Source organism: Melitaea cinxia, chromosome 24, assembly GCF_905220565.1.
Source record: "Melitaea cinxia chromosome 24, ilMelCinx1.1, whole genome shotgun sequence".
NCBI lineage: Eukaryota > Metazoa > Arthropoda > Insecta > Lepidoptera > Nymphalidae > Melitaea > Melitaea cinxia.
In genome coordinates, this window is record NC_059417.1 from 7,334,682 (window position 1) to 7,348,142 (window position 13,461).

The window sequence follows — 13,461 nt, forward strand, 5'->3', positions numbered from 1 at the left end:
CGGAGCGGGACGTGTTAAACATTGTCGATAACGAATTTTTGACGTAAAACTTCTTTACGCATGCTTGACTTGGGGAGTAAGCTGATGAATGCGTGACGAGAACGTTACGAAAAGGGTGATCAGGCGAGGTGAACGGAAGTTGAGAGGGAAATATAAGTTTATTAGTTAAGATAGAAAGAGAGAGAGTTACGTTTTGTAAGTTTTACTTCAGTCGTGTGGTCTAAAGCACACTCGTTTTTTTTTCCTCCGCGTGCGCTTCACGTTCTCGTCCCGTCCATGCTTCCGTGACGTATGCTCGTTCGCTTACATTTTCTATGAAACGATATTTCCAAAACGTCACGTTCCGTTCCGTCCGGAAAATAACACGTTACGTATGCAATGGCCTTGTTGTTTTATAGCTATAATAATCGTATGAACGACAGCGGTAAGAGACCGAGTGAATACTAAATTAATACGTAGATTTGGGGTTTGTACAATATTACTATGATTAAGGTATTCATTCATACGAATGGTTAAATTATTGGGTTTATTTTACAATATATATGAGTGGCGAAAAATGTCAAGTGATCATAAAAACTCAAAAGACTGTTTATTTAATGTTTAAAAATCTACAATTTAGGTTATAAGCAGTTGGCAGAAAGACTTTTCATACAAATAGCTTATCATCCTAATATCCTGTATTATTTTTTTTTTTGCACACTAAGAATCCTGTAAAAAATCACATCAATACATGGAAAATGAAAAACATTTAATGATTTCAATAAGTATTTTATTCTTACAAAATCCAATAAAAAAGAACATTTCTATTATCACAGACAAAAACTTAAAATTTAAACCTGAAAAAGAAGTTTTTACTATGATACTTAAGTATATTATGCAATATTTCATAAATTTAATTTTATTCTAGGTTCGACTACATGCAAGATATATTGAAAACTTTACTGTGATTTTTTGACACCAGTATTATAATTTAGTCATAACTAGCGACCCGCCCTGGCTTCGCACGGTTACAAAAACTATCAGTGTTCCTCTACTATATTATGCATGTAAACCTTCTTCAGGAATCACTCTATTTACGAAAGAAAACTGCATCAAAATCTGTTGCGCAGTTTTAAAGATCTAAGCATACAGACAGGGGGGAACGACTTTGTTTTATACTATGTAATGATATGCAAAAAATGACAATTTTTTTAAGAAAACAAAAATCACAGAAAGTTAACTGAAAGTGATTGTTACTTGTGTAACAAATTCATATTATAATTTCAAACCTCAAGCTCAATTGTTAAATATTTTTGACTTCAAAAACGGACTTCTACTTAGTCTGTTTTACTGTATATTTTTAATGGATTCTCATTAAACATTTTAATTAAACATATTATATTGGTCGAAACTGATTGATAATTGTCTAATGCGTATGTGTGTATGACAAATATTGTCAAAGTTATTGTTCTTTAAAAAAATTAATAAGGGTTCTGAAATATTATAAGTAAATTTACGATTGACAGATAAAATAAGGAGTACATAAACGGAAAATACATATTGAAAAAATTTGCTGAATAATAATTATTTTACCTTATGCTTTTCTATACTTCGGTAAATGAAAATTTTGAGTTTATGCAATATAAGACGTTATTTATTTTGTGCAAATTAAAGCTTACTATTTTACACGAACTATCTTTTGTCGATGGAATAGCAATTATAACGCAAATAGGCAATATGTAACCGAATTAAAAAAAAAGACTTATGCTAATACTAACATTATATACAACAAAATGTTTTATAATTAATACTATTAGTAAAATTAATATAAGTTTAGGCACATTCAGACTGGCAAGACAGAAAAAGGGATTTATTATGCGGCATGATATAATCTTAAATATCTTAAGCATAACACAACAGTTTTATTTGTGCTTATTTATTCAGGACAACTTACAAAACGCTATTATAGTTCAAGAGCCTGCAAGTGCCAAACTTTTGTCATTTCGTAAAAGCTCAAAATTTCTCAGCGCACGCTTCCAACACCGGTAGAAGCAATGGCCAAATATGAAGTTCAACTCATAGTGGTTTTGGTAGATACCAGGTATAAAAATTGCTTCACGCTTGCCCTCACTACCAACCTAAATGTTTGTCTAGCCCGGTTGGAACTGTCAAATATGTCCGGCTACTGAGGAAATATCCTCTAATTGTAACATGTATGACCAAGTAACATATATGAAATCTACTTTTATACTATGACGTAAGTTAAGTTACAAAAGGTTGGGACAATGATTAACGTGATTCCTAATATTACTTCGAACGAAATATTAAAAAAAACCTTTTATGATAGAAGTATCTTGGCACTTTAAACACCTTTGATGGTATCTGCCAAAGATATTGATTAGTTCAATTTCATATATCATGTGTTAGGAGCCATGCGCTGAGAAACTTTTAGCTTCAATAAAATGACGAAAGTCCGGCCCTCGGCCTCGCGGGCTTTTGGGCTGTTATGAGGTCGCCTATTAATCATATGATGTACGACTTCACCCTACGTCACCCGTGGTGTTATTTGGTGAGGTTTTGGACTACCCCCTCAATACCAAGAAATAACATGTATTTTTACGAATTTTTCAGAATATTTTCTAAACAGCCTCCGTCACCCTTGGTGTTATTTGGCGAGGTTTTGGACTACCCCCTCAATACCAAGAAATAACATGTATTTTTGTGAATTTTACAGAACATTTTCTTTAAATACAGGTGTAATCTGATTCAAATTTTGAAAAGTTAAGCATCGTGATAAATTTTTGACACGCATTAAGGTGACAGGGTATTTATTGCTTATATTTTTTGGTTTAGAAAACGTATGATCAACGAAAAAAAATATCCCTCTCCTAGTGATATTTCGTGATGTTTTTCCGACCACTTTCCCTCACACCCGTTCCACTTGAGAACCACGTGATTAATGGACGACCCCTAAATGACGTTACAATCTTGTTAAACAAAATTTTCAATACTTTATCTATAAAAATAAAACTGAAAGTAAACTTAATTAACACAATTCTGCCTTACCAATTTGAAAAAAAAAATAATACTTCGAAAAATAATTGGCACTGAGAAACTATACGCATTGTGCGACTGCTTTAAACGGAAGTGTTTAATTTAACTAAAATGCTGTCAATAGATGGCGCTTATTTACGATATATGAATGAATATATTGCATATATTGCAAACGTTTTATTTATAAGTATAAGAATAATTTGTATTGGCGTATTGTCTATTCTACGTAGCATTGGCGAAAATTATTTGTGCTTTGTTAACACCATTATAAACCATTAATTCAAAAGTTCTCTTATTTACACTATTTATGTTTTTAGTAAGTTCATTTATTATTAAGTTAACTTTACAAATTTAAATATGGCGTCGTTTTATTGTTTCTTTTTTCCTATTTATTGAACATAATTTAATGAGCTTAAACATGTTATTAGAGTATTTTTTGCGTTATTCAAAATATTGTATTAAAATGATGATATATTAGTCTGATGCAGTGTTACTTAATTTATTTTTAAATATTCTATTTCTATTTTCGATAATGTATTTATTTTTCTTCATATTTTATGTGTTAAATATTTTATCAATCCATTTGATTATTATATTTTAATTTATATGTACGATAAATTATGGATATTTTTGTGGATTCGACTATCTACGATAATAAGTACTAATTTTGTATTTAGGATTATTTACAAAAAGTCTATGTCTACTTCAACAAGATAATAGGCAACATTACAGTCTTGACATCTAAATCCTAGATTTTACAGTCGTTTTGATAAATTTGATAATTTAAAATCAGAAAAAAGTTTTCATCAATAAAGATTTGCAATAGCAAATTTTATTGATTTATTTAATATAAAAAATTGTGTTCTACTACATTTTAGTATGGAAGAGTTATATCAAATCTATGCTAAATTCATAGACTATCTACTTCACTAGAGTATATGATTTTAAAAGTTTATCGTTTGCTTGATATATTGTCAGAAGGAGTATTTATTTTATTAATTAGATTTACTTAAGTAGCTAGACTAAACGTCCTATTTATTTTTAGGATTTTGTAAGATTTTTTTATTTATTTAAGTAATCAGTCACAAGAAGATATCGAAAACACGTAAAAACATTTAAAAAAATCAAAAGTTTCACTCTTTTCTTTAGGCACTCCATAATACATTCTATGTTCGCAAATTGACATCTGTGTTTAAGTCAATAGGTGACAATTTATTACAAACACTAACTTGACACCTTCAGTCACAATCAAGTTATTTCAAAGTCTCGTAACTTTACATAAGTTTCATTTTCAAACAGCACACCAGTCAGACATCTAAGGCCAGTCAATGCCTAACCATATCTAGAACATAAGTTGCCCGCATCCTAAGTACCTAGGTACCTTTCAATGCCGTCTAGTCCTACATCTATGCGAGGTAACCTTACGGTTTAAATTATTGTATAACACCGTATTAAATAACCTATTAACCTAAATTCATATTTATGCCATAAATACGTTCAAGTATCGTCCGCCATTTTGAACATTTTGACAAAATGGTGGCACTGTTGTCTTTTTGCTTATTTCAAAGTAAAGGATAAAGATATAATCGCAATTGTTTGTCAAATGTTTCAATTTTTAGCCAAACACTTGACCACGAAGTTCAAATGCATAAAAAGAAGAAAATGCATTCCAAAGTGTAGTGTCCACACCTTGATCCACCGCAGTCCGAATATTCCTCTTGCGTGTTAGAGTTGTCAGTCTCAATGTCAGATAAATGTGGATACAAATTCGTCGGTTGCTGGACAACTGCACCATTTTCTTTTTTATTATTTACTTTTATCCTCTTCACGTCATCCAGTACAGATAATACCACCGGGGAGTCTTGAGAACCTGAAAATTGAAAGATCGCAAATTAAAACGAAGCCAAAAAAATGGAATATATCATGTTATCAAATTCTAAGCAATACAATCTACTGTCCTACGATTAAGGATTACCTAAGTACAAATAACGTATGTGTGAAACATTTGATCACATAAGTATTCCATATTATCTTTAGTTATTTTCATCATTTGATAATTGCTTTAGCTCTCAGTGAAAATATGAAACAGAGGTGATGATAATCAGAGTTTCCTATCTAAACAAACCAAATGGTTTACTTACTTCGTCTCTTAACAGGCTGTGCTCCCACAACTTTGTCATGTTCTATTTCCTGTTCCACCTTTGGTTCGGCTTTTGCCGTAACTTTTGGTACGTTCGCAATAATCTCGGGCTTTTTGTTTGTCTGAGATAAGCTTAAAGTGCTTCCCATCAGCGGAGCTTTTTCTGATTCGTGCTCGCTTTGATCGTCGTCAGAATCATTGTTTCCCGGTTTTTGCGGTTGAGGCTGAAAGGAAAGAAAGTAAGATAATTAATATGATGCATCTGTTTGCAGCTCCAGAATGTTTTATGTTAATCAAGCGATTTGGTAAGTTTTATTGCTGATATATATATTTTTAATGTCATAGATTGGATATGTATGTCGAGTACAGTCAAGTAATAAAACTCTTTACACGGTTTAAAACGCACCCAACGCAGTCAATCAGACCACGACTAACATATGCCTACTCCAGATGTAACATACATAAAATTGCTGTGTGTTTACGGCAGTAAGAATATAGCCACCCCCTCTCTTCCCGTGGGTGTCGTAAGAGGCGACTAAGGGATAACACTGTTCTACTACCACCTTGGAACTTAAAAAGCCGACCGATGGTAGGATAACCATCCAACTGATGGCTTTGAAATACACAGGTCGAAAACGTGCAACAGCACCTTCGGTGCGCAAAGCCAGCCCTGTGGTCACCAACCCGCCTGACCAGCGTGGTGGCTATGGGTAAAATATACGAGTACACGTCATGTTTGGCACGAACTTGCGGAGGCCTCTGTCCAGCAGTGAACTGTATTAAGCTAAGCTAAGTGACAGTGTATAAAATGTCTATCGTCGAAATCGAGATTGCGGGTTCAAACAGCCAGTGAAATAAGTACATAATTGAAAATGTTCATCGTTTGCAGACTTTCACATAAACTATAAATTCATCGTAATTATCACCTCCTTGCGTTCTAACTGTAACGTACGTAGATAATATTGCAAAAGTAAAAGAAAACATATTGTTCGCGACATGTTGCATCAATGTATTAATATAATTTACAAATATCGCAATGTCTCTCGGTAAAGAGTTTCACTTAATTAACAAAACCATATATGTATGGGAAAACGAAACTTCGTAGAGTGTTAAAGTTAATACATAATAACAGTATGCTGTAGACTTTACTAGGCTTTGTTAGGTTCATAAGGGGTTGTTTTGTTAAAAATTTTGTAAGTCATTTTATATATTTTTTTTATTTGACTAAGGGTTAGAACCAATTACATTTCTCTTAAATCAAGCACAAAATTCTCGTGCCACAATGATAGTTACCATACTCCTCCGAAACGGCTGGACCGATTTTTAGGAAATTTTGTATGCATGTCGGGTAAATCTGAGAATTGGCCAACATTTATTTTTCATACCCCTTAATTATAAAGGAGAGGGGAGGGGGTGATTTTGGGGGTTTATAATACAAAACGACGTTTGCGGGGTCAGCTGGTCTACTATAAAATCCTAAAAAATTATTTTAAGTCAGTCCTTATTTCAAAAAATAGCGCAAGTAAATTTAAATTTCAGATATTGACGTAAAAACGAAATTTCGGAAAAAATTGACTTGATTGGGTATGAAACCCCTTAAATTATGTTTTAGCACTGTTTAAAGAATAAATTTAGTATTTTTATTGTTTATATATCTTTGGCGTAATAGTTAGTAGCTTACATTTATATTAATAAACTTTAATATTACTCAAAAACAAAATAACATTAATGAAATAAATTGTAAGTCAATACTGATCTCGAATGACCCAGTATTCTCACCCTTACTAAGTATTAAGGTCAGGTGACCTTATTAACTATGACCACAACTAACGGCTAGCAACCAGCCGGGTTACATTACATACTTAGCACTAACGCCACCGCAGAAGTACTGAAGATCAAATTACAGTTTAGACATCATTTATTGAATATAGAATAGAAATGATTTCGATGTTAGTTTTTTTTTTTTTCATTAAATAAAAATAACTAGAAATGGTAATGTTATCGTATCTGTTTTACAAATTTTAATTAATTTATCGCAATTCCTGAAACCTACGTGACTTTGGACAAATTATATATTAAGCATGTTTATTACCAAGAAAAAGATTAGATAGTAAATTAGATTTGTCCGTCTGTTATAAACTCGAAAACATTAAAGGAAAAATTTAAGAAGCGTTTTAGTTGGAAACAAGTCAAGTATAAAACGAAGAAATAAGATTAAATTAACTAAAAACTAATGTAATTGTAATTTGTTGTAAAAGTGCTTTCGAAGCATTCTTAAATAAAGTTATTTTTTATTTGTATTTTCACCATTTGTTATCAATCAGTTATAAACAACAAATAAATCGTTTTAGGCTTAACGCAAAATGTGAATTGTAATCCTTTAAGGTATCATCGTATGGTTTAGTTTTAAAACATACGAATTGTGCGTTCTAAGTTTTATCAAGGTAAGGGTACTTAACTCAATAACGCCGAGTTGCACGAAAAGAAATTAAAATTTAAGTAGCGATTAAACTAATTTAATAGCAAGAAATGTATGAAATTCTTGTGATTAAATTAGTTTAATCTCTACTTAAATTTTGATTTTGTTTCGTGCAACTCGGCGTAAGAGAAATAAATGTTTGAATAGCGACGGAAATAACTTTAGAATATAGAAGGGTGCGTTATTTATACAACAAAACTGCAAACTAACATTAAAAATAATTAAATTTAGCTATTAATATTAGTCTAATCCGGCGAAGTGAGAGCTCGAAGGAACCCGATCTTTTCTTCTCAGAGGTTTCTCTTTAACCCGAGCTAGCTTATGGTCCAGGAGTCAGGTACAAATTTAGTCAATTATTTCCACTTAAATTTCGATTGGGAGAAAATTGGTCATGAAAATCTGTTACTGGCTCCCGGACCATTAGCTCAGCTTTTTTGCAGAGGTCTGTCTCAATTATAGACGTTTATAAAATATTATATCATTGAGAAACCCCTCTTTTTTTTAATATCGGTAAAAATGCAGTTCTAATTGTCAACAATTCGAAGGGAGAACCAAAATTTTTTTTAAGTTGGTTAAAAATACGGTAACGCGTGAATTATTGCACTAATAAATCGGTAAACACAAATAAAAATTATATCGTCTAAGTTAGCAAAAATGCTCATAAACTAAATAAAAAATACTAAGTCAAACTGAATAAACTTTTTCTGAGACAAATATTCCGCCAACAAAAAAAAAGGATCACGCAAATTGGATTAGAATTATCGGTGGAATCAGTGTACATATTACAGTCAGTAAAAATTAACCGGTAATTTTTAAAAGGATAAAATATTGGAAATTCAAATTACGTAATGGAAAACGAATAAAAAGTTAATGTTTTGATATAACTCATATACACCTATGAAAACGTCATGTACTTTAAATTAGAACTAATAAAATATTTAAATAATTGTTTAGAATATAATTCTCGTAAAACAAAAGCATTGTTCGAAGGAATTCGCTTATCTCATCATCGTGCAATCCAATTTTAAATATATTTTCGCGTTAAAAAGCCTGCTCTACTATTTATTAAGGTTTATAAAACAATACGGTATGACTTATTAGAATCTGACAAGAAGACCTAACATAAGTAAAGTTCATAAGTATTCGCTGTTCATAAAAAGAAATAATCCAATGAATTTATACAAAGAGTGCTGTAGAACATCGCATAGTGTCGTATAGTTAGTTAGTTGGTACATTTATAACCAATAAAAAATAAAAATTGACCGTTTAGACCTAATGTTTAAGAAAATGAGTCACGGCTCCACAAGGATTTTCTCCAGTATCGGGAACATGGATAATACACTAGCAGAAACGTCCAGGCCATGGGAAAAGACTTGTGTGGCCTCTAAAAATATTTGGCATAAGCGGAGATCGAACCCGCGATCGACAGCGTAAGTTCCAATACCGTGACCACTGCGCCAATGCGTCATTAAAACTCACATTAACATACTTGTTTTAATAATTTGAGGAAAATCAAGCTGACCCACTGCGTATTTAAAACAAATATTCACATCACGGGTTTTTGGAGATGTCTAATTTTTGAAAACAAAAATACGTAAATTGACTCAATACTTCCTTACTAGGCAACGAAGTTAAAATTTAGAGAATTTACAAATACCACATTATAAATATTGTCTATAAATAGCAATCTATAATAGCATGAAATCTTAAATCACTCGAGTTTTATAAAGAAATCATTAATTTTCTGCTATGCCTATTTGAAGTACTGTATAAGGAAGACAATTATACAAGCATAACCTCAAACAAATAAGAACTGGACTTACCTTGTAATGGAATCTGTTCTGTAGCATCTCCATTTCTCTTTCTCTCTCCATCTTGAACTTATTAGTTATTGTCGTCTCGCTTATCGTCTGCTCTTTATTGAAAAGGGCCGCCAGCTTGCCTTTTATCCCACCACCGAGAGAACTTTGACTTACGTTGTCCTCAGCTAAGCTATCTTTAGAGTTAGACCTAGAGTTTTTGTCTGGCGTATTAGATTTAGTCGGAGTTTTTTGCGATTGCTTAACGGGTTTATCTGAAAGAGCAAATAATTCGTTAGTAAGGGGTCAATAGTCAAGTATTCGATAGCTGTGTTCAGTGCCAATGGTTTGGTTGTTGCACTCGTGTATTATTACCGGTTTCTAGACTAATTTCAATTTTAAAGTACCCGTATGGTCGATTTTCAAATATTAATATGATAATAAAGTCGTAGCATATATTCATAATAGGACGTTGCGCATAAATTACCTATGTATGTATATTAAGTGCTAGAAATAATATAATACCTCATCATCATCATCATTACAGCCTATACAGTCCACTGCTGGACATAGGCCTCCACAAGTTTACGCCAAAAATAGCGTGAACTCATGTGTTTTGCCCATAGTCACCACGCTTGGCAAGCGGGTTGGTGACCGCAGGGCTGGCTTAATAATATATAATAATACCTAAATTTTATTATTATTACATTGCCGTCGTTATCCAAATGTTCTTCTTGTCAAGTATATTTTAATAATAGTTTACATTGAACACATACAATATATTAAATATTATCATTTCTAAGCAATTAGTGGCTGATGTGTGTATGTCCAATAATTCCTTGAATACAACCTATTTACCCTCCATGTCAGAATTAGTATATTACCCCATTACTATAAGATACTTAAGAGCCGCGGAACATTCATTAATAATAATAATAATAATAAGCGTTTATTTCAGACGTGTACATCCATAGTATATTAGTGTGTTAGTAACAATATTTACTTATAATCTATGTTAGTTATTGTTAGTAAGATGATAATAAAATAAAATAAAATAATCATTTTAGTTGGCCCGTCATTGTTTCTATCCAGTATTTTTGAATAGAACAATCAGGGCGAGCCGTGATTGTCCTCAGGATGCTGTTGTTGCTGGCCCTCATGCGCCGCAGCAGAGACGATGCTTTTTTACGCATAATCGCGTGAAATCCATCAACCCGTGCATCCGCGAACATTCCTGAGGCGCTGCAAAACCGCGGTAGCCGCAACAGCACTCTGAAGGCATTATTATACTGAACACGTAGTGCGTTGTAGGCTCGACGCGTGTAGCTCACCCACAGACCACCCGAGTAAAAGGACTGACAAAAAGCCCGGAATAGGGTAATCTTGACACCCGCAGTACCACGTGCGAACCTGCGTGCGAGCATATTGCTTCTCACCGCCAGCGCCCTACGCTCTCTCTCAATATCGTCATCATCATTCAAATCAGCAGTGATTATATGGCCTAAATATTTAAATTTGTTGACTCTGCTTAATGCTGCCCCGTTCAAGGTAATTGTCGGTACATGACCCGGTAACCGTTTACCAGCCTTAAACACGAGGATCTTACTTTTCTTAGCATTGTACACTAAGCCGTGAGCCCTCGCATACGACTCGCAAATCTCTAATAATTTTCTTAACCCTCCGATTGATGGACTCAGCAGCACCATGTCGTCCGCGTAGCTTAAATTATTGACGCATTGCCCATCGATATAACATCCTACATGAACGCTGCTGAGACCCTCAATCAGCTGATTGATGTAGAGATTAAAAAGGGTGGGAGAACTAAGTCCACCCTGTCTCACACCACACGTAAGGGTATACTCATCTGAAACGGCCCCCGCCCACCTAACCTGATTTTTTTGGTGCTTATACCAAAATTTCAAGAGTTCGGTACATTCCGCCGGCATACCCGTGCCCCTCAGCTTCTCCCACAGGAGCTCATAATTTACTAAATCGAAAGCTTTGGATAGGTCTAAAAAGCAAGCATACACCGGCGTTTTCCTCTGAGTATAATACTTGACAGTATGCTTAAGACTAAAAATAGCACTTTCTGTAGAGACACCTTGCCTGAACCCGAATTGAGCATCGTCAAGTTCCACATACCTACCGAGGTAGCCGTTAAGCAAACTGTCAAGCATTTTTGCAGCTGTAGTTGCAAGCGATATAGGCCGGTAGTTGCTTGTGTCAGATGTGTCACCCGTCTTATTTTTAACAACAGGTACTACAATTGTACGCATTAACGCTTCTGGTAAATAGGTATGTCCCAGACTACAGTTAAAAAGCATCGCAAGTATACGAGGCAGATGCTCGCCGGCATACTTATAGTGTTCTATACTTAGGCCATCGTGCCCAGGAGACCTTCCTCTCGTCATTTTAGTAATAATTTTAGACAGATCTTTTGCTAAAAACTGAACAGATTTCCCAGACACAGTGTTTATATTGCTACCCGATACAGAGTCCAAGAGTGATGTCACCGTGAAATGTTTTTTAAAAACATTAATAATGTGGCATACATATATTAAATTATATCTAAAGTAATTTAATACAGCCCATTTAAAGTAAAAAGCATAAATAAACAACGTTTCACTATCTAGATATTTTAGAAATAGACTAGTAAACCTGTACGGTTTCACCTGCGTTGACGACTGTTAGTTGTAACTAAATGTATAATTTTCTTTGATAAAGTAATTATTAAAAGAATTTTTGAAATCGGTTAGAAATATCGTGAGATTATCGCGTTCAAACAATCGCACATTTCTTATATTTTTATATAAACACATTATGCCTACGGGAATTAAGGTGTACAGTTCCCATGTGGCTTGATAACATTGAATTACTGACGCATTGTCACATTCTGAATCGGTGATAGCTTCACTTTTAAAAGCAATTAAAAAATTTATTTGTAAAATGACGATTCAAAAGTGCTTTTGAAGGATATTTGAATACATTTTGATTTTAATTTTTTGATTGTGAGGTAAATATGAAGATAATATTAGTGGATAAGCGAGTATACAGCTTAATGGCAGAAAACACGATCATAGTAACAGAAGGGATACAGGTTTGAGATTTATGGTTGACATTTTACATTTTCCAAGTACATTAGTTTTAATTTTTCTTTTGTTTTTAATTTGAATCAATGTTTTAAGTTTAGTAGCTTCTCCTTTTACATGGTGTATTTACTTTAATAGGTAATACATAGTAAAAAAAAACTAGTGTAATTAATAACAAATGCAACGAAACTAAGATTTCGAAAATAAACTTAGTTAATTATATGACAGTGAACATGTCGTCTTTATATTGAACCAAATGTTTTATAATAACACGTTGTTCGTAGATAAACATAGTAAAATACAATCCTAACTATTCAAATAACATTATTGAGGAAACCGCGTAATTGCCTTGCTGGTGTTAAAATATATATAATGCGGATAGCTTGACAGTTACGAAATGTAGTCACGTACAGATAATATTGCAACTCTCGGAAACTACGGTTTAAATTTTTTAGTGAAAAAATATGGAAAACCAAGTAAATTTTTTTATAATAAATAAGATCTGTAATAATATTTAAAAAATATATAAAAGATTGTTACTATTTATTAATAGCCCTTAAAGTTTTTGACTTAAATGTGTTTAAAATTTCTGTAAAGTATGCAAAATGTAAAAGAAATAGCGCAACGACTAAATTTTTTTTAAAATACTTTGTAAAACAAATTATATTTCCTATATTACTATAAATCTATCTATAGACATATACTATTAACAAATTTTAGATACTAATATAAAAATCGCAAAAAAAAAAATTTAAATCAATAAATCTTTAAACTCACATATAACTTAAGTGCAACCGGTCATCTTTTGACACAACACTATTAAAAATATTTATAAAATCTCATCTAGCGTCACAGATACGATATTTAAAAAAAATACAAATAAATACAACACAGATAACTTGAGAGCAATGCGTCTGACCG

The 13,461-nt window shown here is 32.8% G+C and overlaps 1 protein-coding gene across 1 annotated transcript in view; it reads right to left on the reverse strand.

Moving 5' to 3' along the window:
• Positions 1-13,461, reverse strand: part of LOC123665356 (anillin) — a 42,236-nt gene that overhangs the window by 12,350 nt on the left and 16,425 nt on the right. The window contains exons 2-4 of the mRNA XM_045599669.1: positions 9,476-9,726; positions 5,175-5,397; positions 4,723-4,903 (exon numbers count right to left, since the gene is read on the reverse strand). Of these exons, the coding sequence (XP_045455625.1) occupies positions 4,723-4,903; positions 5,175-5,397; positions 9,476-9,726 (655 nt within the window). The remainder of the gene's footprint in view (positions 1-4,722; positions 4,904-5,174; positions 5,398-9,475; positions 9,727-13,461) is intronic.